The sequence below is a fragment of the Cryptococcus neoformans genome (genome assembly GCF_000091045.1).
Source record: "Cryptococcus neoformans var. neoformans JEC21 chromosome 10 sequence".
Taxonomy (NCBI): domain Eukaryota; kingdom Fungi; phylum Basidiomycota; class Tremellomycetes; order Tremellales; family Cryptococcaceae; genus Cryptococcus; species Cryptococcus deneoformans.
The window spans coordinates 403,281-428,726 of record NC_006679.1 but is presented as its reverse complement, the minus strand read 5'-3'; the positions used below and the strand labels follow the sequence as shown (position 1 = coordinate 428,726).

The 25,446-nt window shown below is 47.7% G+C and overlaps 10 protein-coding genes across 11 annotated transcripts in view; 7 read left to right on the top strand and 3 right to left on the bottom strand.

Moving 5' to 3' along the window:
* Nucleotides 1-56: 56 nt before the first annotated feature.
* CNJ01470 (conserved hypothetical protein) lies at nucleotides 57-1,754 on the top strand. Its single transcript, XM_567327.2, has 6 exons — nucleotides 57-424; nucleotides 478-816; nucleotides 871-995; nucleotides 1,047-1,233; nucleotides 1,300-1,450; nucleotides 1,518-1,754. The coding sequence occupies exons 1-6, from the start codon at nucleotides 152-154 to the stop codon at nucleotides 1,634-1,636; spliced, it is 1,194 nt and encodes a 397-aa protein (XP_567327.1). The 5' UTR covers nucleotides 57-151; the 3' UTR covers nucleotides 1,637-1,754.
* Nucleotides 1,755-2,356: 602 nt separating this feature from the next.
* CNJ01460 (oligosaccharyltransferase alpha subunit, putative) lies at nucleotides 2,357-4,157 on the top strand. The gene is made up of 5 exons (XM_567326.2): nucleotides 2,357-2,702; nucleotides 2,762-3,241; nucleotides 3,294-3,725; nucleotides 3,790-3,928; nucleotides 3,986-4,157. The coding sequence occupies exons 1-5, from the start codon at nucleotides 2,437-2,439 to the stop codon at nucleotides 4,109-4,111; spliced, it is 1,443 nt and encodes a 480-aa protein (XP_567326.1). The 5' UTR covers nucleotides 2,357-2,436; the 3' UTR covers nucleotides 4,112-4,157.
* Nucleotides 4,158-5,353: 1,196 nt separating this feature from the next.
* On the top strand, nucleotides 5,354-7,942 carry CNJ01450 (conserved hypothetical protein). 2 transcript variants are annotated; one of them, XM_567325.2, is made up of 9 exons: nucleotides 5,354-5,812; nucleotides 5,864-5,981; nucleotides 6,046-6,585; nucleotides 6,641-6,883; nucleotides 6,931-7,021; nucleotides 7,070-7,160; nucleotides 7,214-7,311; nucleotides 7,368-7,426; nucleotides 7,479-7,942. In XM_567325.2, the coding sequence occupies exons 2-9, from the start codon at nucleotides 5,918-5,920 to the stop codon at nucleotides 7,520-7,522; spliced, it is 1,230 nt and encodes a 409-aa protein (XP_567325.1). In that variant the 5' UTR covers nucleotides 5,354-5,812; nucleotides 5,864-5,917; the 3' UTR covers nucleotides 7,523-7,942. The 2 variants fall into 2 exon arrangements, with proteins under 2 accessions (XP_567325.1, XP_567324.1); XM_567324.2 differs by lacking the exon at nucleotides 5,864-5,981.
* CNJ01440 (conserved hypothetical protein) lies at nucleotides 7,486-9,142 on the bottom strand. Its single transcript, XM_024657951.1, has 8 exons — nucleotides 8,922-9,142; nucleotides 8,741-8,874; nucleotides 8,565-8,648; nucleotides 8,288-8,506; nucleotides 8,223-8,238; nucleotides 7,990-8,177; nucleotides 7,872-7,932; nucleotides 7,486-7,820 (listed from the first exon to the last, which is right to left on the bottom strand). Exons 1-8 carry the CDS (start codon nucleotides 9,037-9,039, stop codon nucleotides 7,636-7,638), a joined length of 1,005 nt encoding a protein of 334 aa, XP_024513608.1. The 5' UTR covers nucleotides 9,040-9,142; the 3' UTR covers nucleotides 7,486-7,635.
* A 147-nt stretch (nucleotides 9,143-9,289) lies between these two features.
* CNJ01430 (dicarboxylic acid transporter, putative) lies at nucleotides 9,290-11,576 on the top strand. Its single transcript, XM_024657950.1, has 9 exons — nucleotides 9,290-9,439; nucleotides 9,551-9,569; nucleotides 9,703-9,723; nucleotides 9,779-9,818; nucleotides 9,918-9,985; nucleotides 10,039-10,249; nucleotides 10,310-10,436; nucleotides 10,500-10,785; nucleotides 10,853-11,576. Coding segments are annotated over exons 3-9 (840 nt in total). The 5' UTR covers nucleotides 9,290-9,439; nucleotides 9,551-9,569; nucleotides 9,703-9,722; the 3' UTR covers nucleotides 10,960-11,576.
* A 1,729-nt stretch (nucleotides 11,577-13,305) lies between these two features.
* Nucleotides 13,306-15,535, top strand: CNJ01420 (conserved hypothetical protein). The gene is made up of 13 exons (XM_567321.2): nucleotides 13,306-13,433; nucleotides 13,495-13,519; nucleotides 13,576-13,651; nucleotides 13,724-13,777; nucleotides 13,839-13,853; nucleotides 13,904-13,979; nucleotides 14,032-14,104; nucleotides 14,153-14,240; nucleotides 14,294-14,436; nucleotides 14,489-14,596; nucleotides 14,657-14,697; nucleotides 14,750-14,958; nucleotides 15,012-15,535. The coding sequence occupies exons 1-13, from the start codon at nucleotides 13,375-13,377 to the stop codon at nucleotides 15,353-15,355; spliced, it is 1,311 nt and encodes a 436-aa protein (XP_567321.1). The 5' UTR covers nucleotides 13,306-13,374; the 3' UTR covers nucleotides 15,356-15,535.
* A 1,174-nt stretch (nucleotides 15,536-16,709) lies between these two features.
* Nucleotides 16,710-17,895, bottom strand: CNJ01410 (conserved hypothetical protein). Its single transcript, XM_567320.2, has 2 exons — nucleotides 16,916-17,895; nucleotides 16,710-16,859 (listed from the first exon to the last, which is right to left on the bottom strand). The coding sequence occupies exons 1-2, from the start codon at nucleotides 17,864-17,866 to the stop codon at nucleotides 16,740-16,742; spliced, it is 1,071 nt and encodes a 356-aa protein (XP_567320.1). The 5' UTR covers nucleotides 17,867-17,895; the 3' UTR covers nucleotides 16,710-16,739.
* A 152-nt stretch (nucleotides 17,896-18,047) lies between these two features.
* On the top strand, nucleotides 18,048-20,585 carry CNJ01400 (conserved hypothetical protein). Its single transcript, XM_024657949.1, has 8 exons — nucleotides 18,048-18,454; nucleotides 18,506-18,629; nucleotides 18,679-18,788; nucleotides 18,837-18,927; nucleotides 18,978-19,021; nucleotides 19,070-19,175; nucleotides 19,232-19,275; nucleotides 19,324-20,585. The coding sequence occupies exons 1-8, from the start codon at nucleotides 18,123-18,125 to the stop codon at nucleotides 20,522-20,524; spliced, it is 2,052 nt and encodes a 683-aa protein (XP_024513606.1). The 5' UTR covers nucleotides 18,048-18,122; the 3' UTR covers nucleotides 20,525-20,585.
* Nucleotides 20,586-20,653: 68 nt separating this feature from the next.
* On the bottom strand, nucleotides 20,654-22,166 carry CNJ01390 (expressed protein). The gene is made up of 6 exons (XM_567318.2): nucleotides 21,945-22,166; nucleotides 21,786-21,873; nucleotides 21,653-21,730; nucleotides 21,555-21,589; nucleotides 21,408-21,492; nucleotides 20,654-21,343 (listed from the first exon to the last, which is right to left on the bottom strand). The coding sequence occupies exons 1-6, from the start codon at nucleotides 22,019-22,021 to the stop codon at nucleotides 20,801-20,803; spliced, it is 906 nt and encodes a 301-aa protein (XP_567318.1). The 5' UTR covers nucleotides 22,022-22,166; the 3' UTR covers nucleotides 20,654-20,800.
* A 584-nt stretch (nucleotides 22,167-22,750) lies between these two features.
* CNJ01380 (midasin, putative) overlaps nucleotides 22,751-25,446 on the top strand; it is a 15,952-nt gene continuing 13,256 nt past the window's right edge. The window contains exons 1-3 of the mRNA XM_024657948.1: nucleotides 22,751-23,259; nucleotides 23,318-23,754; nucleotides 23,805-25,413. Coding sequence (XP_024513671.1) covers nucleotides 22,847-23,259; nucleotides 23,318-23,754; nucleotides 23,805-25,413 — 2,459 coding nt within the window. The 5' untranslated portion in view covers nucleotides 22,751-22,846. The remainder of the gene's footprint in view (nucleotides 23,260-23,317; nucleotides 23,755-23,804; nucleotides 25,414-25,446) is intronic.

The window sequence follows — 25,446 nt, the reverse complement described above, 5'->3', positions numbered from 1 at the left end:
AACAAGCCGGGTGTCCCAATCTCCACTTTTGTAATTTGATCCCGTTCCTCCAAATCTCACACCACCGAAGAAGCAGCTTCTATCGCAATTCCTCCCATCTTCATCTCGTTCTCTCACCCATTTACATCTACACTCCACATCCGCTGTTAAAATGGATGCCGAAAGACGTTCTCGATGGGCTGATGCCCCCTCCAGTTCTTCCCCTGCCCCTCCTGTCGGTTCTTCCGCCGCCAACGACACCGCCTCTGACGCTGCCGCCAGAGCAGCTGCCATCGCCGCCAAGATTGCTGCATCCTTGCGACCCGGTGTACAAGGGACTGAGCTTATGAAGAAAGAAAAGGAGGAAGGTGACTTTGTGAAGGATATTGAGATCAATGATCTGAGGAATCGATACGTTTTGACAAAGGGCTCTACGCAGAAGCAAGTAAGTGGTGTCGTTGATATAACTTTGCCATGATCTGACATAAAATTTGGCAGATCGAAGAAGAAACTGGAGCGTCTATAACGACAAAAGGTGTTTGGGTCCCCGATCGATCAAAAATGCGTCCTGGAGAAGTCCCTCTTTATCTTCACGTGGTCGCCACATCTCAATCCATCCTTGATGCCGCTATCGGCAAGATTAATGATCTTATCAACCAAGAACTCGGTCCCTTGATTGACGAGCGAACGTTGGTGGCTAGGAATAGAGCATTGGGATTGCCACCTCCATCTGGAGCGATGCCAAACGGAAGGGTAAAGTGGCCGGAGCAGAGGTTGTATATTGGTCTCGAAAGCCTCAGAAACTTTAACGTCAGGGCAAAGACTGTTGGTCCGGGTGTAAGTCGCGAATTAGTTGGATTCAAGGGGAAAGCCCGCTAATTTAGACTGTAGGGTATGTTTGTAAAGTATATTCAGGCGGAGACTGGTGCGAGGGTTCAGATTAAGGGACAAGGATCAGGATTCATGGAGAGTGATACCGGAAGGGAGTCTGACGAGCCGATGCACATCAACATCGCGTGAGTATCTTGTCGTCCTCCAACAAGCTGTCCGCTAACTTTTCTGTACAGTGCTCCTACTGAGGATCAAGTTGAAAGAGCCAAGGTTCTTGCCGAAGACCTTCTTGAAGTTTTGCGAGGAGAGCATGCCAAGGCCCGTGATGCGCACAATCAAGGCGCTCAGGGTGGTGCTTACGGTGGCTACGCCGCTTATGGCGGTCAAACTGCCGGTCAAGACCCTTACGCTGCCTATTACGCCGTATGTTTCCCAATCGTCTCCTATTCTTCAAGTTGATAATATTTGCTGACATTTATGCGTGATAAGCAAACTGGCGCTACCGCGACTGGCACACCAGGAAGTCAACCAGGAGCTACCCCGGCCGCTGGCGGTGGTACACCTGCTCAAGGCTCTGATGCCTGGGCGCAATACGCTGCTTACTGGGCCGCCTATGGCTACGATGTCAATGACCCTCAATGTACGTCTTTTTCACACACTTCGACTTGTTTTGCTCTATTGGCTAATGCGTTATTTGTAACCTCTAGTCCAAGCTTGGCAAGCGCAACAATACGGTCAGCAAGCTGGCCAACCGGCAGATGCGGCAGGGGCTGGTGCTTCTGCAACTCCTCAAGCAGGCAGCGCGACTCCTGCTGTTGCTCCGTAAAATCCCATATATTAGGTCGATATCGTTATGTATTCCGTATACCACATGCATCCATAGGTTTTTATATATAGAATACAGTAGCAAAGAATTCATCGGTATGGAAAAATGTGCATTCCCCTTCCTGGCAACTTATTACGAAAAGGTAAAAGGCGCAAAAGAAGCACGCCAGACAATGAAGCCCGGAGGAAGCTGAGCACGAACTAGTGTTCCTCACTATAGCATCCATTCCTATCACTGGACCCCTGGGTTTGGGCGAGAACAGTGTACACATGAGATGCGGGGAGAGCGGATAGAGGATGATTGGGGGAGTGGGAACGAGCTTGGATAGGATGTCGAAAACCTGGAGGTGGCGGCTCAAGGACCGAGAAAGTTGACGAGGTGCATTAGTGGAGCTAAAGAGTATGATGATGTACTTGAGGGTGTCGGCGATATCTGGAGGAAGAAGGAAACAAACAAAATCATGATTTTGCAGAAAGAATATTAGGAAAGAACGAATGGTGGTGGTAAGAAGAAAAAGCTAAGAAGAAGAAGAAGAAGATCAGCAGCAGCAGCAGCAGCCACCACCAGCTGCAGTTTTTTTTCTTCAGTCTTCTCTCTGGCGCGATGACGTGGACTACAATACCAGTGATTTTTTGATTCCGCTCCGGGCTGACTGCGGAGCTCTCCGTCGTGGTTATGGCCGCCGTCGCTCTGTCGTGGCAGAAGATGGTGGACAGCGACAACGAACTCACTGTAACTGCTCTATCCTGTACCGCAACTAACCAGCATATCCCGTCAGCCTACCACAAAAACGGCAAGCCATGCTGCTCGCCACCGCCCTCCTTCTCCCTCTCGCACTTGCAATCACGCCCCCTCCACAGACATTCGTCAACACAGCTATCGCACGCACAGTCGAGCTCGGAGGCGCGACAGCTCAAGTCACAACACAATATAACATCAAGGCAACGGTAGATGAGCCAGGAGAGTACCATCTCGCTTTGAGTGGGGACGGGGATGAGATCCCTGCTTGGTGGGAGGTCGCGATTGGCGGAAAGGCGGTAGAGGGCGTAAGGATTATTGATGACAGGTAAGGCTGCGCACATATATACATGGGTCGCAATGTGATGCTGAAGGATAATTGATTAGCCCACCAACGGTCTCTGTTCCCCTTGGCCACCTGAAGAATGGAGATACCACTACCTTGTCCCTCACACACGTGCTCACTCATATGAGCAAGCCTCTCCCAGCCGAGATCGACCAGAGGGAAGCGCAGTACCTCCTCTTCACCACCAACTCTACGTATGTCGACAGCTGGTACCCCACAGACGTCGAGCGTGTAAAGTACCGCGCTCCTCACATCATCCTCTCTCACACGTCTGTTCCCGACACCTATACCCACGACTCGACCGTTACCAAGGCCGGCTCATCCCTTACTCTTGGACCCTTCCACTCTCTTCCTGCCACTCTTAATAAACATGAGTTTGAGCAACAGCCTCTTTCGGTGCATTATGAGAGCAAGCAACCTGTGATTGGTCTTAAAAGTTTGAAGCGTAGCGCTGAAGTGAGCCACTGGGGTGCCAACTTGAACATTCAAGATGAGATGTCATTGGTGAATGCTGGGCCCAGGTATGTCCATCAATTGTCTCTGGACAAAAATTAGGAGGTAACATCTATACAGGCTTAAGGGTCATTTCTCTCGGCTTGCCCATCAGCAATCCCGATTCCACGCGTCTACCCCGCCCCAGGTTCTCACAGAGCTTCCTCTCCGTATTCCTGCTACCGCCCATTCTGCCTACTATTACGATACCATTGGCAATGTCTCCACTTCTCATTTCCGCCCTGGTAGCATACTCACCCAAAAGGTCAAGACTTCCAAGGCCAGAACCAGCCCCAAGACTGTAGATGGACTTTTGGAATTGAGGCCTCGGTATCCTCTGTTGGGTGGGTGGAACTATAGCTTTGTAGTTGGGTATGATATGCCTCTTGAGGATGTCCTCAAGAGCGATCAGGCCAATGGGAAAAATGTCCTGGCTGTGCCGTTCATGACAGGTATCAAGGACGTTGTCGTTGACGATGCCGAATTGAAGATCATTTTGCCCGAAGGAGCCAAGTAAGTTGGGCCCCCGGCTTGGAAGCCGTAAAAATCGTGATCTTGACCTGACGATGCGTTTTAGGGACGTCGAGGTTTACACTCCTTTCGCAGTTGACAGCATTGAACACTCAATCCACAAGACGTATCTCGACACCACCGGTCGATACGCCGTCACCCTCAGAAAGGCGCGATGCACTGAAGATCATGCCAAGACTGTTTATGTAGGTTTTTAAAATAATAAAAAACATGCCGGCCGGCGTTAACCTTTTTTTTTTCAGGTCACATATTCTTACCCCTTCTCGGCTTTGATGCAAAAGCCTCTGACTGTGGCGTCCGTGGTCGGGGGTCTCTTCTTGTTAGCTATGGGGTTGAGAAGAGTGAACTATAGTATTGACAAGCAGTAGATGGAAAACAATGCATATATGCCCGACTAATAGAATAGGGACCAGCCGGGCTTTACTCACGGAGCTTACTTTGATCACTTTCTTGCAAAGAGGACTTCCAGCGGCAGATTCCTTCTTTTGTGTCAATATCAGAACTCGCTCAGTTGGTTATGTGGAGTGTTTACACGCCATCTGACAGAAAACCATGGATTGGTAGCTCGTTTAGAGGGGTTTGTGAAAGCGTGGCGCTTTAAGTAGATTTCGATCGGCTTTCGACAGTTTTTGGGATTGTGGCAATTTAGATTTCCCATTCATGAACTTGACTTACTGACAGGGCGAGTCACAGCAGGGTGGATTGGACTTAGATAGCCAAGTATTCTGTTAGATAGCCAAGTATTCTGTTAGAGATTAAAGGGTGGGAGGGCTTATATCGTTGACCATTTTATGAAGCTTGCTGTAGATAAGTCCTAAGTCTGAAGGAAGGAGCCTGGTGCATGACCTGATTCTTCTTGGAAAGGTTGAAGTCAATATTCTGCTGTTGATTTCGGGCACTCATTTACCTTTTGGGATGCGTGGATAGAAGAAATTCCTTAGAGAAGGTCTAATTTCATCGAGCGGAGCACAGAGTGCAAGAAAGCGGAAGGAAGGGGGAGGCAATAATGAAAGGCTCTAGCCAGGTCGCAGGAGGATGGGCCAGCCACAACCCACATAACCTCTGTAAGGTCAAGATCACTTGGGATGTCTGCTGACGAACTCATGAAGGGACTTTATTGCCTACCATCCGCCATTGGCCATGATGTAGAACACACTCAATTACCGGCGGGTGAGCAAACCACTAAAATACGTACTAATAACGGTTGTTAACGGTTGTTATTAGTAGAATTCTGCGTGCCGCGAACGACGATTTCCCTCTCGGTCGTGCCATGCCGAAGGTAAGGCTTTACATTATGTAAGACGGCTATCTCCGTCTTCGGGCCGGAGCGGGTCATGTTCTTTTTTTGGCGTGGTGGTCTGGTGGCTGCATGTTCGTTCTCCTGAGTTTTTGGCTGTACTTCAGGCAGCGCTGCGATATGCGAGACTGCAGCCGAGTTGTGCGGCAAATTCATAAGTCCCGGATGGCTCCGGAATGCCCGTCTTGCGCGCCGCGAACACAAATTCACAACAAAAGTTGCCGAGCACTGGCAGTTCCTTTTAAATTAGAATAATATTAGATCAGCGGAAGGAAGGTTCAGGATCACAACAGTCGATGGAGAAGAGCCATCTGTGAATCCCACAATAATTTTCGTGCACAATTCAACTTCATTGTTTCCCTCTACTTAAAAACTATATACATCACAGTGGAAAAGCGCGCCGACGTCATGGAAGCCTACCTCCAGTATCGGGCTTTCACGCCGAGCTTTAAACCTACCCACGCTCCTATCGTCGAAGGCAAAGAAGAAGAGGCTCTCAAAACCCTTGCCTCTTCTCCTTTGATCTATGTCACGTTCGACGAGAACGACGCTCGGAACCCTCAAAATTGGTCCAAAACCTACAAGACCTTTGTAATTGGGCTCTTGGCCTTCTTAACGCTGTCCTTAACGTTTGCTAGCTCTGTATCCTCTGCTGCAGAGCAGGGGATGATGGAGGAATTTGGGTGCTCGCAGATCGCCGCAACCGCCGCGACTTCGATGTTTTTAATAGGTATGGGTGTAGGTGCGATGCCTATGGCGCCGCTTTCTGAGCGTAAGTGTGCTTTATTTATCAAACGAAGTAGCAGAACTTCATGCATAGCAGAATGGTGGAGGACGCTCTCAACCCTAAACGGCTGCATGCTCCTTTTTAAGATTGATGCGACGGAAGGGTGTTTCTCATGGCGTCAGGATTACACAGGCGGGAAGTGTACCTCATATATGTTGCATATTACTCTTTCGTTCTCTCTACGGCCATAGTATGGTAGAGACTGACGCATGGCATAGTATATGGACGTCTCCCAATCTACCTCATCACTATCCTCCTAGCGACCGTCTTTGAAATTGCCTGTGCTGTTGCCCCCAACGTCCCAGCTCTCCTCATCCTTCGATTCATCGCAGGGGTCTGGTCTACTACACCCTTATCCAATTCAGGTGGGTCACTGAACGATGTGGGAGACCCTGTTCTACGTACCATCGCTCTTCCCCTCTTTACAACTGCTGGATTTACTGGGCCTTGCTTGGGACCTATAATAGGAGGATTTTTGGCCGAAAATGCGAATTACGGTTGGCGTTGGTGTTACTGGGTAACAGCAATCTGGAATGCGGTCGCTTTCTTATCATGCTTCTTCTTCATGCCAGAAACTCTAGCCCCTGCTTTGCTCAAGTTCAAAGCAATTAATTACCGGAAGGCCACCGGCGAGCATACATGGAGGGCACCCATTGAAGACGAGAGTTTGAGGAAGTTGACTGTCAAGTACTTGCAACGCCCCTTTAAGATGCTGGCGATAGAACCTGTTGTCCAATTCTTTGTGGCATATCTACTCAGTATGTGCTGGATCATTTCCTGCTGGGTCGGCTTCTTTTGCTGATGTTATTATAGTTGTATATATTGTACTTTACGGTTATTTTGACGCCTATCCCATTATCTTCGGCCAGCACGGCATTTCAGGCGGTAAAGGAGGGCTTATGTTCGTGCCTGTCATGCTAGGCTTTCTGATTCTTCTCGGTATAAACTTCATCCACTTTGAACGCTACAAGGGATTGGCTGAAGATGCGAAAAAGGGGATTGAGAGGAGAGGTATACATGAAGGTCGAGTTGAGCCAGAAGAGAGATTAGTGCCCCGTAAGTATCCGCAACAATGCAGTAGACCCTGCTTACGGGACCGTCAGTCATGGGTTGTGCCATCTTTTTCCCAGCAGGAATGTTCTGGTTTGCTTGGACCTCTGGTGTTCACTTTAACTTCTGGGTTCCCATGATGAGGTAAATGGTGTTTTCAGGTGTGCTGATATGTGATTGACACTGCATCAGTGGTTTAATCTTCGGTATCGGCCTTTTGTCCATCTTCCAAGGATCTACTCAGTATATGATCGACGCCTATGGGCCTATGGCTGCATCAGCTGTGTGTATTGCCCTTGTCTTTCTTACCTGAATGCATCTAACAACATTTCGTAGCTTGCAGGTTCAACACTTATCCGATATGTTGGTGCCGGTTTGGTCATTCTTGCCTTCCCTACCATGTACAACAACTTAGGTGATCAATGGGCTACCTCGTAAGTTATATTTTGTAGAAAAGAATGAAGCAATGAGTGTACTGACTAGCAAATAGTCTCTGCGCTTTTTTGGGTCTGGCACTGACTCCAATTCCGTTTATATTCTACTTGATCGGTAACTTGAGCCGTCGCAGGAAATCGATAATGGCTAATTGGTATTTGCCCAGGTCACAAAGTGCGATCGAAATGCAGATTTACCGTCCGCTATTAATACCGTCTATAAAGACAACTATATATAACAATACTATAATTCAATGGTCTTAATTGAAACTCCCGACTGAAGAGTAGAATCGTACTGTATTCCTACGTATCTATACCATATACTCATTGAATGTCACTCAGTGTCACTTTCGGAATCTCGAGCCCCGCAGCTTCAGCTTTGGCTAAAACTTTGCTGGCTTGTTTGTACACAGGCGCATCGATCATGACACCGTCGAGGGTGTACGCCCCTTTGCCGAGCTGATCGTGGTGCTCAAAAGAAAACTTGATTCTTGCTGCTTTCAAGATGTCTGCGGAGGGATTTAGATATGGAGAACATAGTCTTGAAAAACGTAGCTGACCTATTTCGTTTGGCGCAAATGAGCTATGGATTATATCAATCTGCTCAGGATGGATAGCTTGCTGGATGCAAGATTGTTGTCAATTATATGAGACTTCCATAGTAACACAGCCACTTACTTTGCCATCGAAACCCAGCCTCCTTCCTTCTTCGGACTCCTCCCTCAAAACTTCCTTATCCTTGTAGTTAACGCAAACCAAATCAATAGCTTGAAGACCAAATGCTTTGGCTGTTGTAACTAGTCTTGATCGAGGGTACAGCAACTCTTGCCTACTTGAGGTACGAGTCAAACCCAAATCGGCACAGTCTGGCTGGCGTCAATGGATTCCTGCAGTATATGAATCAAACTTACAGTCTTCTGCTGCAAACTAGAACACTATAAGCATTTGTACTTTCAAAAATGCTAACAAAACTTACCAGCAAAGCATCAAGATGCCCTTTCCCGCTAGCAGCAATGGCTTCGATAGCTACCATGGCCTGCGCATTCTCAATCATGGCAATAATTTTGATTGCTTCTGGTTGACCTGATTGCTTATGCATAGGGGCAAGGGCGTTAATGCGAGAGATCACATATTCGATATGTTCAGGCGAGTTGGTCTTGGGCAGTGCAATTGCTTGGACGTGCCTTGTACGTAGCTGTGCATGCGATTGGTAAACAGACAAAACATGACATGATGGACAACTTGATACTCACAACGTAGTTCAGATCATCATCTTCATAGCCGGTGCCTATGGCATTGATTCGTGCTACAACCTCTCCCTTTGGCCTTCTTTCACCCTTATCGCAGTCCAGAAGTTAGCATTTTCAGCTTGCATCGGCGTGACCGAGGCTCTGGCACTTCAAAGAAAAAGTGAGATGCCAAAACTTACATCCAGCAATTCTGTGACCAAACGTCTAGCATCTGCTTTCTTACCTGGGCTCACAGAATCTTCCAAATCGTAGGCAACCGAGTCTGCTGGACTGGATAGAGACTTCTCCAACATGCGAGGATTGGACCCAGGTACTATCATAGCCTGTGAGTACAGGCACACGCTTTCGAATTTTGCATACCGTAGAGCATAGCTCGCCGTGACACTGGCAGCCTAGCTGGCCATGTCGATAGAGGCCGGCAGAGGAAAGTGGAAAGGCTGGAGAGCTGCATGGACTTGAGAGATACCCGGCAGATCATTGATAATGTATCTGTACAGCAATTGTATGCTGCTGTTATTCACCGTCTGACTATATGTGGACAAAGCACCTGCTGTATAGAAACCATATACACTGCACCTCCGGTCGAAACGGAATTGTCTTATTTCGCCGCTCACCCGCCTCATTCAGTAATAATTAGTTGACGTTGCGGCGAACTAACGAGTCACGTGACCTGACGATCTTATATCAAGATCGCTGCCGGCCGTATGGCAAATCAGAAGATGGTCGTTCGTTGGCATACTACTATTGTCGACTTTCGTTTTCGTTATACGTAAGAAACTCATACCCTTATAATCGCTCGTGAGGCCACACCTATATCCACAGCGATTGTTTACACTGTATACCATCATGCCCCCGACTCAACAAAAGTATCCGTTCTGGTATGTCATTTCCTTCTCCAAACTCCTGGCCCAGAAATTCGACTCAGTTTATTTCGACCGCCATTTTTTGTACAGCCGTAGAACTGGCAGCTAACATGACGTACTTTGCAGGTTAGGAGGTGAGAATTCAGTATGGAACCACAAGGCCATCACGTGTGACATTACTGATCTATCTATGCTCTACGTTACCACTTTAACTCTATACCATCGTGCAAACGGAAATGCCGTCACATTTTTTTTTTTCCACCTCGGTCAAATCCGACGAGCAGGTGCTGCCGCGTCCAGTGAGTGTTGCAGCTTTAATTTTGGACGACGCAATGCTGATACAAGTATGCGCAGTGGCTGCATGCTGTACACATCCTCTTGATGTGATGAGAGTGTGAGTTATATCTTTCGTGAGAATCGCCGAAAAAAGGGAGCTGCGAAAGAAGGAGAGGAGAACACGAGGGCTAACAGAGACGGCGTTGGGTTTGGACAGGCGAATGCAAACCTCTACCACAAAAACCACATTTATCAACGCTGTGAGGACCGTGCTCATGCAAGATGGTGGGTTTATAAGCATACTTCACCGAAACTGTTAGAACTGATCACTTTGATAGGTGTGCGAGGATTATACACTGGTTTGACCGCTTCGGTGTTCAGGCAGATGACGTACAGTGTCACAAGACTAGGTGTCTATGACCTTATGAAGAATACAATGTCAAATAATGGAGCAAAGAAGTTGAGAACGGGAGATATGGTCATTTGTGCGAGTGTCGCTGGTGCTCTCGGTGGTGTTGCTGGAAACCCGGCCGATATCATCCTTGTTAGGTACATCGTCCTGGGTTCAAATCAAGCGGTTTTACTGATGAACTGCTTTTGTCGTCACAGAATGGTCGCCGATCCTACAAAACCTGCTGAGAACCAGATGCACTACAGAAATGCTATCCATGGCATCTATAAGATGGTCAGCAATGAAGGTGTTGCCTCCCTTGCTCGCGGTCTGGCTCCAAATACTGTGCGTGTTTTTTTAATTTTTTTGGGGGGATTTCGACCAACTGTCTTACAATTCCCACTGCAGATCCGAGCCATCCTCATGAACGCCTCTCAGCTTGTTTCTTACGATTTCTTCAAGGAGCACATTCTCGCCGCGAACCTCATGGAGAACGGCATGCCTCTTCACTTTGTCTCTTCTGCCTTGTCCGGTACCGTTGCTACCACCATTTGTGCACCTGCGGATGTGGTGAAGAGCAGAATTATGAACATGAAGGCTGGAGCTGGTGGCCATGGGCCTGTCGGCTTGTTGTTGGAGAGCCTGAAGCACGAGGGGCCAAGATTCTTGTTTAAGGGCTGGCTTCCTGCTTGGAGTGAGTCTCTTTTCTCTTTAGAAAAAATACAACTACCCATTCGGACGTTTCATTAACATGGCTGTAGTTCGGCTTACCCCCAATACCATCTGCATGTTCGTCTTCCTTGAACAACTACGTAATGCCGTAGACCTCTTTAGGAATCCCACCGCCAAGTCTCAATCCGCTGCGTAGATTGCCTAGACATACCAAAATCGAAAACTTCATGGCTCTTGTCATTTTTCATAGAGTATAGAATCTTCATCATCGGCTTTTCAGCCTTTGATAGAAGATGTATGATTAGTAATAACATTTTAATTGCGACTGAGTGTTCATAGCGGTGCCAAGCAGTGCCAAGCGGTGCTACATTTTTCATTTTTACGCGCCTACGTCTACTGATATGGCTCGCTCTAGATAATGCCTTTTCCTTTGCCTTTTCAATTAAACAATAAGATGCCTTAAAGAAGCGAGATCTGATGGTAAGCCATTATCTGACCACGAATCTTCCTTCATTACATCTTTCAAATAATGGCCTTGTCTGCCAAATCGAGTATCCAAATCTCCGAGTTGCTCGTCTCGTTGCGTCTGGCTGTCCAACATTGCTTGATGAAAAGTATGATGGTCTGAGTCGCCTGGCATCAACCATGACGCACCTGAATCAGCTTTGATGCGCGGTGTGTTATCTCTCCAGCCGCTAAGATCAGTGGCAATGGAGTTTATGCTTGCCGAATCGTACGCGACGGCCACGGGATTTCCGAATTTGAGGTCGTCACCGAAGAAGTTTGTTGTTGAAGGGCACCGTTCAAAGTCATATGTCTCCAATGTGGAGATTGAAGAAAAGGGTGAATCCAACATGTGTACGATGCGATTATCCTTTGTTTGTTGGTTTGGCGCGATCATTAAGCTGTACACGTCTTGGCACAAACCCGTCTTCCGCGCCTTCATAATGTCATCGTCCGTATCCCTGGTCTCTGTAATCTCACTGTCAAGCAAAGAGTTAGCAGACTGTCCCATTATGCTAGAAATCTTATCAGATGAGATAGGGGACCATGAGCCAGACTCTTCGGTGCATTTTCCAGCTTGTCTTCCCTCGCCTTCCGAATCTAAAGCTAATGTCTGACTGTCATCCATTCTTGTTGATACCCTGGACTTGCCGTGGAAGAGAGCACCGTTATAAGTGGACAAAAAGTCTCTTATATGGGTGGCAGGTCTTGAAAATCTAAGCCTATCTGTTGCTTTAGTGAACGGCAAAACATGGTCCTGTTTCCTGCTGAGCGGAGAACTAAAAAAAGCGAACTTCGAATTGCCAGAGGGAGAGCTTGGAGGCTGGCACACGAGCTTGTCTTTATCATCAAATTGAGACCCCAATTTCCACGTGCCGCTGCGGGGAACATCTGGCCCCATATCATCCTCTTTGACTACGTTGGTACCACTTGAGACAAACACATGCGAAAGCGACTCTAGGTGGCCTTTGCTTGCTTCTGAATGAGAAAGAGGCAACGAGGTATCATTACTGTTTGGGGCCCCTTGGAGTTTCCATATTCTTGATGCCTCACCTTCGCCTTGGTGAGGCGAGATAATCCTTGAGTCGGGAAAGTCTTCATTACATGCGTATTCTTTCTCAATGTCGAGTTCGGCCCCGTAGTCTTCTGCGATAACTCCCAACGGATCGGATCTTATGTGGTCTTTATTGCTCGGCGGAAGAGAGATGACAAATCCTTCCTCCAAAACAGGAATTTCTTGTTCTGCCTCCGTGGCTGAGAAGAGCCTCATTGTCACTAAGTTCGCTGTGAAAAAGACGTCCTCATCTTCACTGTCTGTCAACGCATCCAAATGTTCTTGGTAATATTGATCGTATCCGAATGAAGGATTTGCAGAAACAGCAGATGCTCGTCGACGATAGTCTTCTTCGTCTACGTTGGGGGCGATCGACGCCGGGCTATTTCGAATCGAGGCATGTTCAGACCCAATGTCACTTGGGCTTGATCTGCGTTCTATTTGGAGAGTGAAAAATGAATTTGTATCCTCCGAGATCCGTCGAGTCGTTTGTTCGAGGTCTTCTAGAGACCAAACCGCCGACGAGTTGCTGGTCTGCCGGTAGCTTCTTCCAGACGAAAAATCATCAAAATCCTCCGAACGAGAAGACAATGATTTGCTATCGCTTGATAATCTCGAGCGCTTGCCCATCAGCTTCATACGCAAGTTCGACATGAACCTCGGCAGGCTGCACGAGGAGCCGAGAGTGGATGCCATTTAGTTGTATACTTGTGCTGAAAATTCGGTAGCTGGTTGTCTGTTGAATGCTGTTGTGAAAAGAATGGAAATGAGAGATTTGAATGGGTGCAAAAGTGTTGTATATACAGGGGCATGTCGAATGTGGGAAGGAGATGAAAGGATATGATGGACTTCGGAGTCTTGCGTGTAAAAGGAGGGGATGGTCATTTACGGTGAGTGCCAATCACGTGACCTTTCCCCTGAGGTGCGCATTCAAGGGTAATAAATGAAAGACACCCATCCACCCTTCGTCCAACCTTAGTCATTGTATTAGTTTCTTTCCATTCCGTGACTTTGTCCTTCCGTATTCTCTAGGACACCTCCTTCTCGTTCCCCATGATCGAGGAGAAGTACATCGGTCTTGCCCTGGCCTTGGGAGGCACTTTTTTGATCGGGTAAGCCACACGGTGTATTTCCTTTCTTCATGCCAGGATACTCATTAGCGTATCCCTACAGCTCCAGTTTCATTATCACCAAAAAGGTATGGGCCTCCAACGTGTATTATAAATCCTTAAAACTGATCACGATGCGTACCAGGGCTTGAACGATGCTGCGGCTCGTAACCCAGACTATTCTCACTCACATCAACGGCAAAGTGGCACTCGGAATGCCTGTATGTCGTCCGATGCAACAGTCGCGCTGGCGTCGTCACTACAGAGAGGATATTTGCTCACCTTCATCGTAGCGGATGATTTATCATACCTTCAAAATCCCATCTGGTGGGCGGGTATGATTACAAGTGGGTTCCATCTGAACATTTGACTATGGAGAGTGGGCAATGGCTGACAAGAATCGAATAGTGGTCATCGGAGAGGGTGAGAGCGGTTGAAACTGGCATATCAAATTGATCCTGACCGCTTTGTAGTGGCCAATTTTGCAGCTTACACCTTTGCACCTGCTATCCTTGTAACGCCGTTAGGAGCTATGAGTGTTATTATTGGGTAACTCGTCAAGACACTAATCCCCGAAAAGCGCACGCTGATGTTCAAAAAGCGCCATCTTGGCTTCTTTCCTTCTCGATGAAAAGCTTGGACGTCTGGGTATCTGCGGCTGTGCTGCTTGTATCGTGAGTAAGACCTCATACCCGAGAGTCGTTACTAAGCAATTTTTTCAGATTGGATCAGTGATAATTGTCTTACATGCTCCTTCAGATAAGGAGGTCGAGACCGTCGATGAAATTCTGAGCTATGCTGCTCGACCAGGTTATTTTCCCGACTTTTTTGCGTTTTTTGGGCCAAAATTGACCATGCCGCAGGATTTTTGATCTACATAACCTTTGTTGCGGTCTTCTCTTTGTACATGATCTATCGTGTCGTGCCTACACACGGTACCAGAAATCCTATGGTATACTTGTCCATCTGTTCTCTCGTTGGAAGCGTTTCTGTTATGGCCATCAAGGTCAGTTTTCCGCTTGGTGCACTCGCTTTCTCTTGCTGACTTTGATTTGCAGGGCTTTGGTGTTGCTATCAAGTTGACCTTGTCCGGCAACAACCAGCTTACACACGTCAGCACATATGTATTTGGCGTAGTTGTGGTAGGATGTATTGTCGTTCAAATGGTATGTCTCGCGCTAAAAGTAGACCGACAGAAGGATTTTAGCTGATGGCGTCAATTCTAGAACTACTTTAATAAGGCGTTGGATACCTTCTCCACCAATGTGTAGGTTAACCAATTTGATCTATCACGCATGTGAGACTAAAAATGACTACAGTGTCAACCCCATATACTATGTCTTCTTCACTACTGCTACCATTATCGCTTCTGCCATTCTTTTCTCCGGTTTCAATACCCCGGGGGGAGTCAACACAATCTCTCTCATATGCGGTTTCCTTGTCATCTTTATGGGTGTTTTCCTTCTCAATATTTCCCGAGAGCCTGAGCAAATCCATCATCCTACAAGTCTCGAATCTGGTCTTATGAGTAAGTATTGAGTTTGCACCATGATCAATTCCAGGCTGATCTGGTGATTTAAGACCCTCGTATGAGCATGTCTGGCCGTATGTCTGTCGAATCCAACAGTGCCGGATGGAACTATGGCACTGTGCCCAATTCTGGGTATGCCCCCGACGGATCACTCAATTCTGCGGGCCACGGTCGTCGAAGTAACCTTTATCGTTCACAAAACTCTACACTTTTTAACGCATTTGAAGAAGAAGGGGTGCCCTTGGGACAATTGCCAGAGGAGGATGAGTCTTCGGAAGATGAAGGTAATGCGAGGAGGGAGCAGCAAGCTCCCGGGAGGAGTTTATTGGGTAAGAAGGGGCGAGAAGATGTGGCCGGGGGAAGACATCCGGCTTTCCAAGACACGGACAGATGAATGGGCATACGTTGAGGAGGGATCAATAGAGATGCATGGTGTTGTTATCGATGTAGGCGGAAAGTGATGGAGGCCTTGAGGACGCGGAGGCTCGTCAGCAAATGATCAATCAAAAAATCTAGCTTCACATACTGTATCGTAAAACTATCCACTACTTCACGAATGCATCAAGAAAGGCAGCTCTCTTTTGGAGTATTATCATCCATAGCACAGCGTAAATTTAAATTTTGACCTGTCCAAGTACAACCACCATTAAGGTTACCACCCCCGTTCGCATATCTAGGTGATGGTGGTTCGCGGAAGGTACACTCAGATAAGAAAGGTCTCCACTTTCATTGGAAAGCTGAGTTTTGAAAGGATAGCTAATCGATGTCAAGCCATCTTTTTTCTTCCTCGACAGCAGTGGCACAGGACGCTATTTCTACCATAACTGTCAGTGGATATACGACCGACCATAGTTACTGGCCTCCGTCACAAGGATGAGATCTCTCAAGGTCGCTGTATGTAGAGATCTGGTCCTTGGACAGGAAGAAGCAGTCGAGTCGGAGGTTTGACTTGTAAGCGGAGAGAGTCCGGGCAAGCCAGGAGGGCCAAGCGCGGTGATTAAGACTCGAAAGATAAAGTACAAGATTGAGCCAGCTTGTCGAGTATGTTTTGACGTTCTTGACATATTGCTATGGGCATAATGAATTTTCTACAGGAACGTTAAGGATTCTTTACTACCGAAATACTGTCAGGTAGATTCATATCACGTCACCGATAAGTCATCATATAGCCGTAGCGCATATAAAAAGTTTGAGCCATGATACAGCGGGATCAGATTGTCACCCCTCCATACTGATTCATTCCAGAAAGTTTAGGACTCGCGACTCCCAGCAGATAGCAGACCACTGGATCGAGATCATCAAGCAAACGAGGAGAGGCGAGGCGCTATAACGAGACTGGTGACTGGAGGCGAACAAACCTCCATGTACAAGACTATTGTGGCTACAAGAGCTTTAGTGTAGAGTAATGGGTGAGATAACCATCGAAAACGGCCTGATAACTGCCTGACAAGCGAACTATGGTTGTTGCCAGTAGAACCAAATAAGAATATGTTTTCCTACGACGGAACAAATCATCACATTTGAGGACAGGTTGTTAGGACACTACTGTACTGTACAGTACAGTACTTGTCCGACCGAGACCCGGTTAGAATAACACATGACTGAAGTGCTGACGGTATGCAAGAAGCAATGGGGGAGATTTGTGAAGGATAAGGATCAAATCCTGCATTTCCCGAAACCCAATAGATGATTATTTTGGCCACTGAAATATCCACCTGGAAGTGTCAGTTGGAACGTTTTACGATAGCCCAAACATGTGACATGGTGCATGCTAAAGTCTATGCTGTTTGAGTGGTGTCCGCGGACTCCTTGACAGCCGCATACCGTTCCTTGACAGCTGCCGCCACAGCGGCTTCTCTCTCCTTTCGTCGCTTCATAATTTCCTTGACCGTCACGCCCTACACGTTCTCCATCAGCATAGTATCCATTTTTCATCAAAATGATGGATACTTACAACATTGGACTGGCTAACCGCCCTCCACCTGGAACCCTTGTAGTACTTGAACAGCGCCCTGTCCCTCATTTCTTCCATCATTCTCAAACTGTAGTTGTCTTGCAGCCACTTGTCTCTCGCCTTCGTCACGGCATCGCCAGATCCTTCGTATTCACTCTGAGCATGCAGCTCCTCCAAATCATCGGGGTAGTGGAAAGGCTCTGTCAAACCAACGACAGCCCTCTTGTACGTTTTGCCCTTGCCTCCTAATCTCCTGACTTGGCCGGTACGTGTACGGCCGACAGGGGCGAGATAGTTGTCGGTACGGATAAAAGTGACTTGGAGGTTGTACACAGCAGCGAGATATGATCGAAGATCGGTTTTTGTCATGCTTGGAGGAATGCGGAAGGTAGCAACAAAAGGATCGTACGCCTCTCCGGGAGGGGTGTGGTTCCTCATAAGACGGATTTGAATGTTCGGAAGGTAGATTCGCTGACCGACAATGGTGTTGGGATTTGCGTTTTGTCCTTCGGCTTCCTGGGGAACGATTCCCTCTGCTTCTTTCTGACCGCCCATCACCTTGAGCAGAAACGCATGTCTGCCCTTCTTGCCTCTAGGTGCGTAGCCTCGGACTCGTGCCTTCCATTCGGCAGTGCCCTTCAAAAACAAGGCTCGTAACTCGGCGTCGCTCAACGATCCGTCAAACTCCGAAGTCCTCAACAAGTCCCTGTAATCTTGTTCAAGAGGCAAAGGAAACTTCTTTCCAGACTCGGGATCGTGCAAGGCAGGGTCAGAGAGCGGAGAGGGGGAAGCGAATTTTGGTGGAGGATGTTCAGTGCGACGACGTCGGACGGCAATGGGGAGGGTTGCGGCGGCCGAGGATGCTGAGGGGAAGAGGGTGGAAGGGGTTGTTGAAGACGGGCCTGCCCTGGGAGGGAAGGTGGCGAGTGCCCTTCGAAAGATGCGAGACATGGGGGGAGATGTCGGGGTGTGCGGATCTGTGTTGGTCGCCTGAAAGAATGAATGTAAAGAGAGCTCGGGGCGAAATCTCAACGGCAATACTCGGGAAATAAGGCTGTGGCAGCTTATTTACTTGTTAGAAACAACAGACGCGTCAATTTACTTTTGTTTTGTTTACCGCTTTGTACGCACCCATCTTCGTCTACTCTTCTGACATTGCCGTTTGTCTTTCATATCGACAGCATCACTACCTCCACACACGCTCCAGATGCAGAACCTCGACAATAGATTGGCATCGTTTAATGCTGTCACCAAACCCAAATCAAAAGCAAAGCCGCAATTCCCTCTAGAAGCATCAACCCACCCGCATCTCACCCCGCGGGCGCTCGCAGAGGCTGGTTTCTATCATACTCCTGGAACATCACCGCCTTCCTTCGACAACTGCACTTGCTTTCTATGCAATCTGGAGCTGGGAGGGTGGGATGAAGATGATGATCCTTTCGAGGAACATGCGAAGAGGGCAGGGTGTGCTTGGGCCGAAATGTTTTGTGCGGTCAAGATCGAGAAGAGGAAGAGGGATAGGAGCGACGGGCAGTACACGTAAGTATATGAGGATGCGATCATTTGGATTTCGGACTGATATATTGTTAGGACTGTCTATGAAACAGCGAACTCTCTTCCACAGTCTGCCGAATCTATAGAAGTTAGGGCTCAAACATTCAAGAAATGGTGGCCCCACAAACAAAAATCAGGGTGGCTTCCAACTGTAAAAGCTGTATGTCAGAGCGTAGTTTCTATTCCACAGCGACTAATATCTCCAATAGCTTGCGCGTGCTGGCTTCGTCTACAACCCCTCCACAGAGTCCAAGGACGCTGTGATATGTCCGTACTGCGAATACGGCGTGGAAGGATGGGAGGCTACAGATGACCCTTGGTATGGAAAGTCTTTAGAAGGTGGTAAATGCTGACCATAAAACTATAGGGAGATTCATCAGTCGAAAGTTCCCGATTGTCATTTCTTCAGGGCGACACTAGTAGGCGAAGCTGAAGGGTCTGGCATCGCTGATAAACCTGTATGTCCCCATTACCTTGGCTATGCATGTCATGCTTACCCATCATGCAGAACAAGGCATCCGGGAGACCAAAAAAGTCTATAGCCCCTAAAAAGTGAGACACATCTAGCTGGTTATTGTGCATTCATTTGACAGTTTCTAGGTCTAAACGGGGGACAACAGTAGCCCCTCTCGAACCTTCTGAGCCTGAGGATGCCGAACATCATTCAGACGCAGAGGAGAATACAGATGTTGAAAAAGAAAAGCCTGTATGTTTCTTCTATAAACAGCCCATCAATAGTTCTCCATGACTGACTCATAGTAGAGTAAGGCTTCTGGACGGCGGAAAAAGTCTGAGGCCCCAAAAAGGTAATTCATTTGGCTTTTTTCATTTGGATGCAAACTAACGCGGCATAGACCAAAACGGGGCACGATAGTAGCATCCGTAGCCTCTGAAGTAGAGGGCACGAAGCATATCCCTGAGGAGGACGCTTCCGCCTCGCAGGCCATTACTTCAACCAGAAGAACGACCAAGGCTCGCGTGACGATGACGACAGCGGTGGCCACGACGACAACCAAGGCAAAGGCGACAAAAGGCAAAAAGAAAACTGGGAAGAATGAAGCCGTGTCCGGGTCCCAGACGATCAAGGAGGATGCACCAGTCGCGGAGAACCACACGGAAATAGAAATGGAAAGCGATGTCGAGGAGCCAATACCCGTGAAGAAGACTCGTGCAAAATCTAAAAAAGAAAAAAAGGAGCAAAAAGCAACGGCAAAAAGCAAGGGAAAGCAAAAGGTAACGGATGAGCCGGAGGCCGAAGAGATAGTTGCGGCGGAATCAGGGATAGAGGCTCCAACAGAATCTGAAGCCGAACCTGCCCAAAAGCCTGAGAAAAAAACGAGGGCCAAAGCTGCTACAACGGCCAAAGGGAGAAAAAAGGCGCAGAACAAGGAAGTGGAGGAAGAAGAGGATAGTAAAGCTGGTACTGAGGTAGATGTGCCTTCTGGCTCAGAGGCGGAATTACCAGCCGATGAACAACCAACTCCAAAAGTTATAAGGCCTGCTTCAAAAGCATCAGCTTCAAAATCGTCCAAATCTTCTTCTCGGTTAAAGGCTCTTCCCTCGCTTCCGCCGTCTCATCAACCACCGCCTGTCAAATCACCTACCCCCAGCTCTCGCCCTCTCTCCCAACTTGACCGATTTGCGAATATACCACCCACTTCTTCACCAGCCTCCACTCCTCGTGGAAAGGCAACACTTCGTTCTACCCGACCCACAAAACTTTCTCCACATGCAGCATTGCCCAGGGAAGCAATGGATGCGTCTCTTACTCGAGGGGCTTTGGCCGCTAGGAAGGTTGTAGACGATCTCTTCTCGTCGCCTGCCGGTGCTTCTTCTACAATGGAGGAGATGAGCCAACCAAAACAGACCCAAGAACCCCATCTTCCTTCCCAACCCCGACCTCTAACGGAGCAGGAAAAGCAGATGAAGCTCGAAGCTCTTATCCGAGCTGAGATGCAAAGGAGTTATAACCAGTTGAAAGAAGAAGGGGAAAAGATGATTGAGGACTGGTACGAAAAAGCGAAAAATGACAGGAAGAAGATAGAGTCTTTATGAGTAATCGCACGAGATTAATAATAGTGAACAATTTACGTTAACGCATAATGATTTTGTCCAATCACCATCATGTATTCTTATGTGCCAATTTAAATGAATAAATAATTATCTACTACTTCCCAGAGCAACAAAGAGATCCCAAATACATAACTAAACATGCGATTTATTTTTGTATCCTTTACACTACTACAATACTACATTACTGATTGTATTTTCTATGGACACCGTTAATTGATCATCACGAACAGCAAGCATGGAAAATCACCACAATCTCCCTCATATCGCGTGATGGTCATCCTTGTCCAATCTCGTAAGATATACTGTGCTCCCATCCATATCAGTGTCACTGCCAGGACCCTTTGACGTCGTGGGGCTCTCAACTTCCAGCTCTTCTTCCTTAATGCTGCTTTTTCTCACTTCCATCTCCCATTCTTCGGATTTATTCATATCACCAGCCGGTAGTCGATTGGTGAACCTACCACCAGTACCCTCACTTGAGCTAACACCATAGTCCGCATTAGCACCGTAGACCGGCCCGAAGGATACTTGTCCTGGTGTATGAGAAGTAGTTGCACCCCCAAATGTTGAACTGTTAACACCATAGTTGTCAGTGGCAAAGGTGGCGGTCGGGTCTCTGGTGTCTTTGGTACGGGTGAAGAAGCGAGAAGTCTTTCTCGTATCGCCACCGAGAGTAGTGGAGCCAACACCGGTCCAGGTTCTATTTTGTGAGAAGGCTTGTTCTCGCTTGTATCGGGATCGGCAAGAGAGGAAACCAGACAACAGAGCGAGTATGAGAAGAGCGCCGCAAATGGATGAGAACTGATAGAAGTCTATCAATATAGGTCGTTTGGAGTTACAGTGTGTAGGATCCCCAATGACTTACAATAGCTTGGATGTTAACATAGGCCCGAGAGTAAATAACGGGATCAGCGATTACCGCGGTGCCAGACGCAGTCACAGATGTATTGCTGGGAGTATCTTATCAGCGGGTGTAACCGTTGTTTGATACTGAAAATGGCCGAGAACATACGTCGAGGATGAGGTGGTGTTTGTCAGTGGTGTGCCCTATGTGACGATGCTTGTCAGCAAGCTGAATGCTAAACTAACCTCTAAAGAAAGCATAGTCACATAGTAAGCGCAGGCCTGACCAGTGTATGCCTCTCCTGCGATTCTCTCAGACGCGGTACAACTGGAGTTCATGCACGCCTTTTCACATCAATCAGCCGTTATTCTGTTAATGAATGGCGGAGGGAATACTTACTCCGACCGAGTCGATGTAGTATTGGGAAGCGCAAAGACATGAATAGTCTGTATTGCTGGAACAACTTGTGATGTTGCCGTCAGACATGCTGAAAGTATTTCGTTAGTTATCTCTCTCTTCCGTCGCTCGTCTCAATCCAGAAGGATGTGATAGACCAACCACTCAACCACACAGGATGGTATGGACCCTTGCATTTGCCGAGTAAACAGAAAGATGTCGGATTGGTGTGGCGCCATGTTGCTTTTGAAGTTTGACGAATTGTCAGGATAGGCAGAGGTGACAACAAGAGAAGCGTGAGAGGAGGCAAGAGTACGCAGGGACGAAAATCTGAGAAAAATGAAATGATTGTTTTTTGTATGGAATGTATATATAAGAAGAAGGGCAATGGGCTGCTGGCCTGGACATAGTGCATGTTTGGGGGCTGAGAAGGTTCACTGGGAGAACAATAAGAAATGAGGGAAAAAATAGTGCAGCCTCATTCAGGGTTCAGATGAACAAAACGACTTCGGGCTTTTTGTTCAGGCACCATCGCTTCTCGCTGATAAAGGTCCGAATGAAGCGTATTAAGATCATATTTCCGTTTGTTAATTATTTATTGTGCTCTTTTGTTCTTTTGCTTTCCCGCCGGCATGATGTGCTCGTGCGTTCTTGCCCAGCTTCTTCCCTTTCTGCTTTATCATCAATCAGAGCAGAGTATGATCAGTGACAGACATCACTGTTCCGAACGAAGCTGGTGGTCGTTCAGGAATCGGAGATTGCTCGGCTCTACACTGGGTAAATAGCTGAAAACGCGAAACTCACGAAACACGAAAGCGGTCACTTATTATAATTACGTAAATAAAAAGGAATTTACGTAATCTTGTTCTTTGGCTGATCTGAAGCGGAGCTGTTTCGAACTCCGTGAAGGGATCATGTTTGCTGCTCTTAAATTTCCGTTGGTGAATGGTCACTTCATTCAGCCTACTTCGCAACGATAACATCAACTTACCTAATCACCACCTTCTTACATTTCTTCATTCGTGGCCTGGATCAGTAGCCATTGGATTGTAGAAAACGAGAAGATGGCGGAGGATTACACCATGGAGGTGGACACGCAGGTCAACCCTCCCAAAGAGGTGGCCACTGATGCCCCTAGACCTCTTTATATCGACCTTTGGAGCCAAGTCGATAAGTTCCTTGGCGACCTCAACCTCTCATCTACTTCAAGTCATTCACCTATCTCTATCCCCGACATATTTTTCAGTTGTTCAGCTTCGAATCAAGCGTCTGTTTCCATAAAACAACTTCTTCAAGCCCTTTCATCATTGGCATCGTATCCAGGAGTCTTCAATCATGTCCAGTTGAGATTTCAGCCAATTTTGATGGATTTGCTAGCTCGCTGGATAGAAGAGTCAGAGTCTTTGGACTATGATCTGCTTGAACGAAGATTATCAATTCTCTCACTATTAGTGGAGATCAATCCAGAGTTCTGGAGGTATGTTATCCTTGCCTGACGGCTGCTCCGTGACGCTTATCTAAGTTTATATCTACAGTCTGGTACATACATTCATCCTACGGACTCCTTTTAGGAATGGCCCTTTGGCTCTTGTTGATTTCAATAATCTACCCACGATCCCTACGGCGCGATTACACATATTACTTCTAATCTATCTGCGACTTATAATTGTCGATCCTTCCATTGCAACTCGCAATAATTGGCCTATCACGCAACTCTACACCCTTAGAACTGACCATCCCGACCAAGGATTACGGCTACTGGCAATTCAAGTGCTCGCCCGTCAACAGAAGTGGAGTGAGAAGAAGAGAATGGAGGCTGAGAAGACTTTTGTCGGCAATGTGGCGGACATCGATGCGGAGGTGCTTTTCGGTTTCGAGACTGTGATATTACCACAAGGGGGTTTTCAAATCCAAGAAGTGAAGATAGACGGATGGATGTTGCCTGTGATCGAGTCAAAAAGGATTAATGAAGGTTAGAAATTTGTCATCGCGATCCGCGATATCCGCTGATGAACGACATAGCTCGGCGACATGCTGCGAAAGCGTCAACCATCAGTTACCTGCATGTTCCAGTCATTGACCGGTCGGATCTATGTTCTCGAATTGTCCTTGTCGCAGATCAATTGATGCTTCGATCTTCCGCTCTCAACCCTCTTTTTACCACCATGCACGTACGCACAGCGCCTACTGATGAGGCGCTTCGGGCTTTATGCCCCCTTATCCAACGCTCATCTCCAATACTGCTCACCTCGCCTCCTTCTTCGGGGAAGACGCACATCCTCCAGTACCTCTCGTCTATGCTTTTCCCGTCTCAGCGGCCTTCCAGCCGAATATTGACCATTCCCCTTGCCGACACTTCCATCGATGTTAAAAGCCTCATCGGGACATATGTTTCCTCGCCTAACAAGCCAGGAACATTTGAGTGGATGGAAGGAGCTTTAGCGAAAGCCATTAGGGCAGGACGGTGGGTTGTGTTCGAGGATGTGGACAGAGGGAGTACCGAAATGCTGGTGACTCTAGCAGGAATTGCCAGGAGCCTTCGTAGTGCCCGCCCCGGCCAGCGAGCCATGCTTGCTGTACCAGGGAGAGTTACTGTTGAAGCGGGCGACGGCTTTGGTCTCTTTGTGACGAGAACAACTCGACAAGAACATACAGCACCCACATTTTACGCCCATCACATCTTCTCGGAAGTTTTTCTGGCCGCACCTTCCGACGAAGATATTCTGGCTATCCTCACAGCACGCTTCCAGCGCCTACCGAAAACTGTTCTTACCACGTTGGTAAACATCTGGCACGAGCTTCGGCCTTTTGACAAGCTTTCTGGACAGGTCAAGGCGAGAGACATTGGTCTGCGTGACCTTGAAAAGTGGTGCGCGAGAGTAGAACGCAATCTCCCATCTTCCGCTTCTCTGGTCGCATTAGAACAGTCCGGTTCTGTATTTGCCAACTCTGTCTTGCAGGATGAGATTTTTCTAGAAGGTGTTGACATTTTTGTTGCGTCTCTGGACACGAAGAAAGTATCTCGAGAAAAGCGGAAGCAGATGGTTGACATCATTGCGCGTGGGTTAGGCATGGATGAAGACCGGTTCATGGCGCTAGATAGTCGAAAGCCAAATTTCGAAGTCAGCCCTGCCTCCCGGCAACTTCACATAGGACGTGTAATCATGGACATGGGGGCACCTGAGAAAGGCCGTCGCGACACTTCCTCAAGCGCTCGGCCCTTCGCGTTGACCAAACCTTCTTTGATTCTCCTTGAGCGGATCGCAGTCTCGTTAACGCTTGGTGAGCCGACTCTGTTAGTCGGTGAAACTGGTACTGGTAAAACCACTGCCGTTCAACACATCGCTTCAATTGTTCGCAGGCCTTTGACCGTCCTCAATTTATCTATGCAAACTGAAAGCAGTGACTTATTGGGAGGTTTCAAGCCCATTGATGCTTCGGTTGCCGCTCGATCTATCCATGCTCGATGGCAAAAGCTATTCTGCGAGACTTTCGCCATGGGCAAGCCAGCAAACGGTGCTTATGTTGAGGCGGCATCTAGAGCTTTGAGTGGGCGGAAGTGGGCTAGATGCGCAGAACTTTGGACATCTTCTGCTAAGCGAGCTATTGATAAACTCGGCAAAGGCGAAATGTGAGTTTCGCAACAACGTACCCTAACTGATTT

Coding starts and splice junctions, on each gene's coding strand:
- CNJ01450 (XM_567324.2), top strand. CDS start 5,449: ATGGAAGCCTACCTCCAGTATCGGGCTTTCACGCCGAGCTTTAAACCT. Junction 5,813..6,045: donor TATGGCGCCGCTTTCTGAGC/GTAAGTGTGCTT, acceptor CGCATGGCATAG/TATATGGACGTCTCCCAATC. Junction 7,022..7,069: donor TTCTGGGTTCCCATGATGAG/GTAAATGGTGTT, acceptor ACACTGCATCAG/TGGTTTAATCTTCGGTATCG.
- CNJ01420 (XM_567321.2), top strand. CDS start 13,375: ATGATCGAGGAGAAGTACATCGGTCTTGCCCTGGCCTTGGGAGGCACT. Junction 13,652..13,723: donor AAGTGGCACTCGGAATGCCT/GTATGTCGTCCG, acceptor CCTTCATCGTAG/CGGATGATTTATCATACCTT. Junction 14,105..14,152: donor GCGGCTGTGCTGCTTGTATC/GTGAGTAAGACC, acceptor CAATTTTTTCAG/ATTGGATCAGTGATAATTGT.
- CNJ01440 (XM_024657951.1), bottom strand. CDS start 9,039: ATGATCTGCCGGGTATCTCTCAAGTCCATGCAGCTCTCCAGCCTTTCC. Junction 8,875..8,921: donor ACGGCGAGCTATGCTCTACG/GTATGCAAAATT, acceptor AGGCTATGATAG/TACCTGGGTCCAATCCTCGC. Junction 7,821..7,871: donor ATTTGCGCCAAACGAAATAG/GTCAGCTACGTT, acceptor ATCCCTCCGCAG/ACATCTTGAAAGCAGCAAGA.
- CNJ01400 (XM_024657949.1), top strand. CDS start 18,123: ATGCAGAACCTCGACAATAGATTGGCATCGTTTAATGCTGTCACCAAA. Junction 19,022..19,069: donor AAGTCTATAGCCCCTAAAAA/GTGAGACACATC, acceptor GACAGTTTCTAG/GTCTAAACGGGGGACAACAG. Junction 19,176..19,231: donor ATGTTGAAAAAGAAAAGCCT/GTATGTTTCTTC, acceptor GACTCATAGTAG/AGTAAGGCTTCTGGACGGCG.
- CNJ01410 (XM_567320.2), bottom strand. CDS start 17,866: ATGTCTCGCATCTTTCGAAGGGCACTCGCCACCTTCCCTCCCAGGGCA. Junction 16,860..16,915: donor CGGTTAGCCAGTCCAATGTT/GTAAGTATCCAT, acceptor GAGAACGTGTAG/GGCGTGACGGTCAAGGAAAT.
- CNJ01470 (XM_567327.2), top strand. CDS start 152: ATGGATGCCGAAAGACGTTCTCGATGGGCTGATGCCCCCTCCAGTTCT. Junction 425..477: donor AGGGCTCTACGCAGAAGCAA/GTAAGTGGTGTC, acceptor AAAATTTGGCAG/ATCGAAGAAGAAACTGGAGC. Junction 1,451..1,517: donor CGATGTCAATGACCCTCAAT/GTACGTCTTTTT, acceptor TGTAACCTCTAG/TCCAAGCTTGGCAAGCGCAA.
- CNJ01390 (XM_567318.2), bottom strand. CDS start 22,021: ATGGCGCCACACCAATCCGACATCTTTCTGTTTACTCGGCAAATGCAA. Junction 21,590..21,652: donor GTCAGGCCTGCGCTTACTAT/GTGACTATGCTT, acceptor ATCGTCACATAG/GGCACACCACTGACAAACAC. Junction 21,493..21,554: donor AACACCACCTCATCCTCGAC/GTATGTTCTCGG, acceptor AGATACTCCCAG/CAATACATCTGTGACTGCGT.
- CNJ01430 (XM_024657950.1), top strand. Junction 9,819..9,917: donor CCTCTTGATGTGATGAGAGT/GTGAGTTATATC, acceptor GGGTTTGGACAG/GCGAATGCAAACCTCTACCA. Junction 9,986..10,038: donor GACCGTGCTCATGCAAGATG/GTGGGTTTATAA, acceptor TCACTTTGATAG/GTGTGCGAGGATTATACACT.
- CNJ01460 (XM_567326.2), top strand. CDS start 2,437: ATGCTGCTCGCCACCGCCCTCCTTCTCCCTCTCGCACTTGCAATCACG. Junction 2,703..2,761: donor GTAAGGATTATTGATGACAG/GTAAGGCTGCGC, acceptor ATAATTGATTAG/CCCACCAACGGTCTCTGTTC. Junction 3,242..3,293: donor TTGGTGAATGCTGGGCCCAG/GTATGTCCATCA, acceptor ACATCTATACAG/GCTTAAGGGTCATTTCTCTC.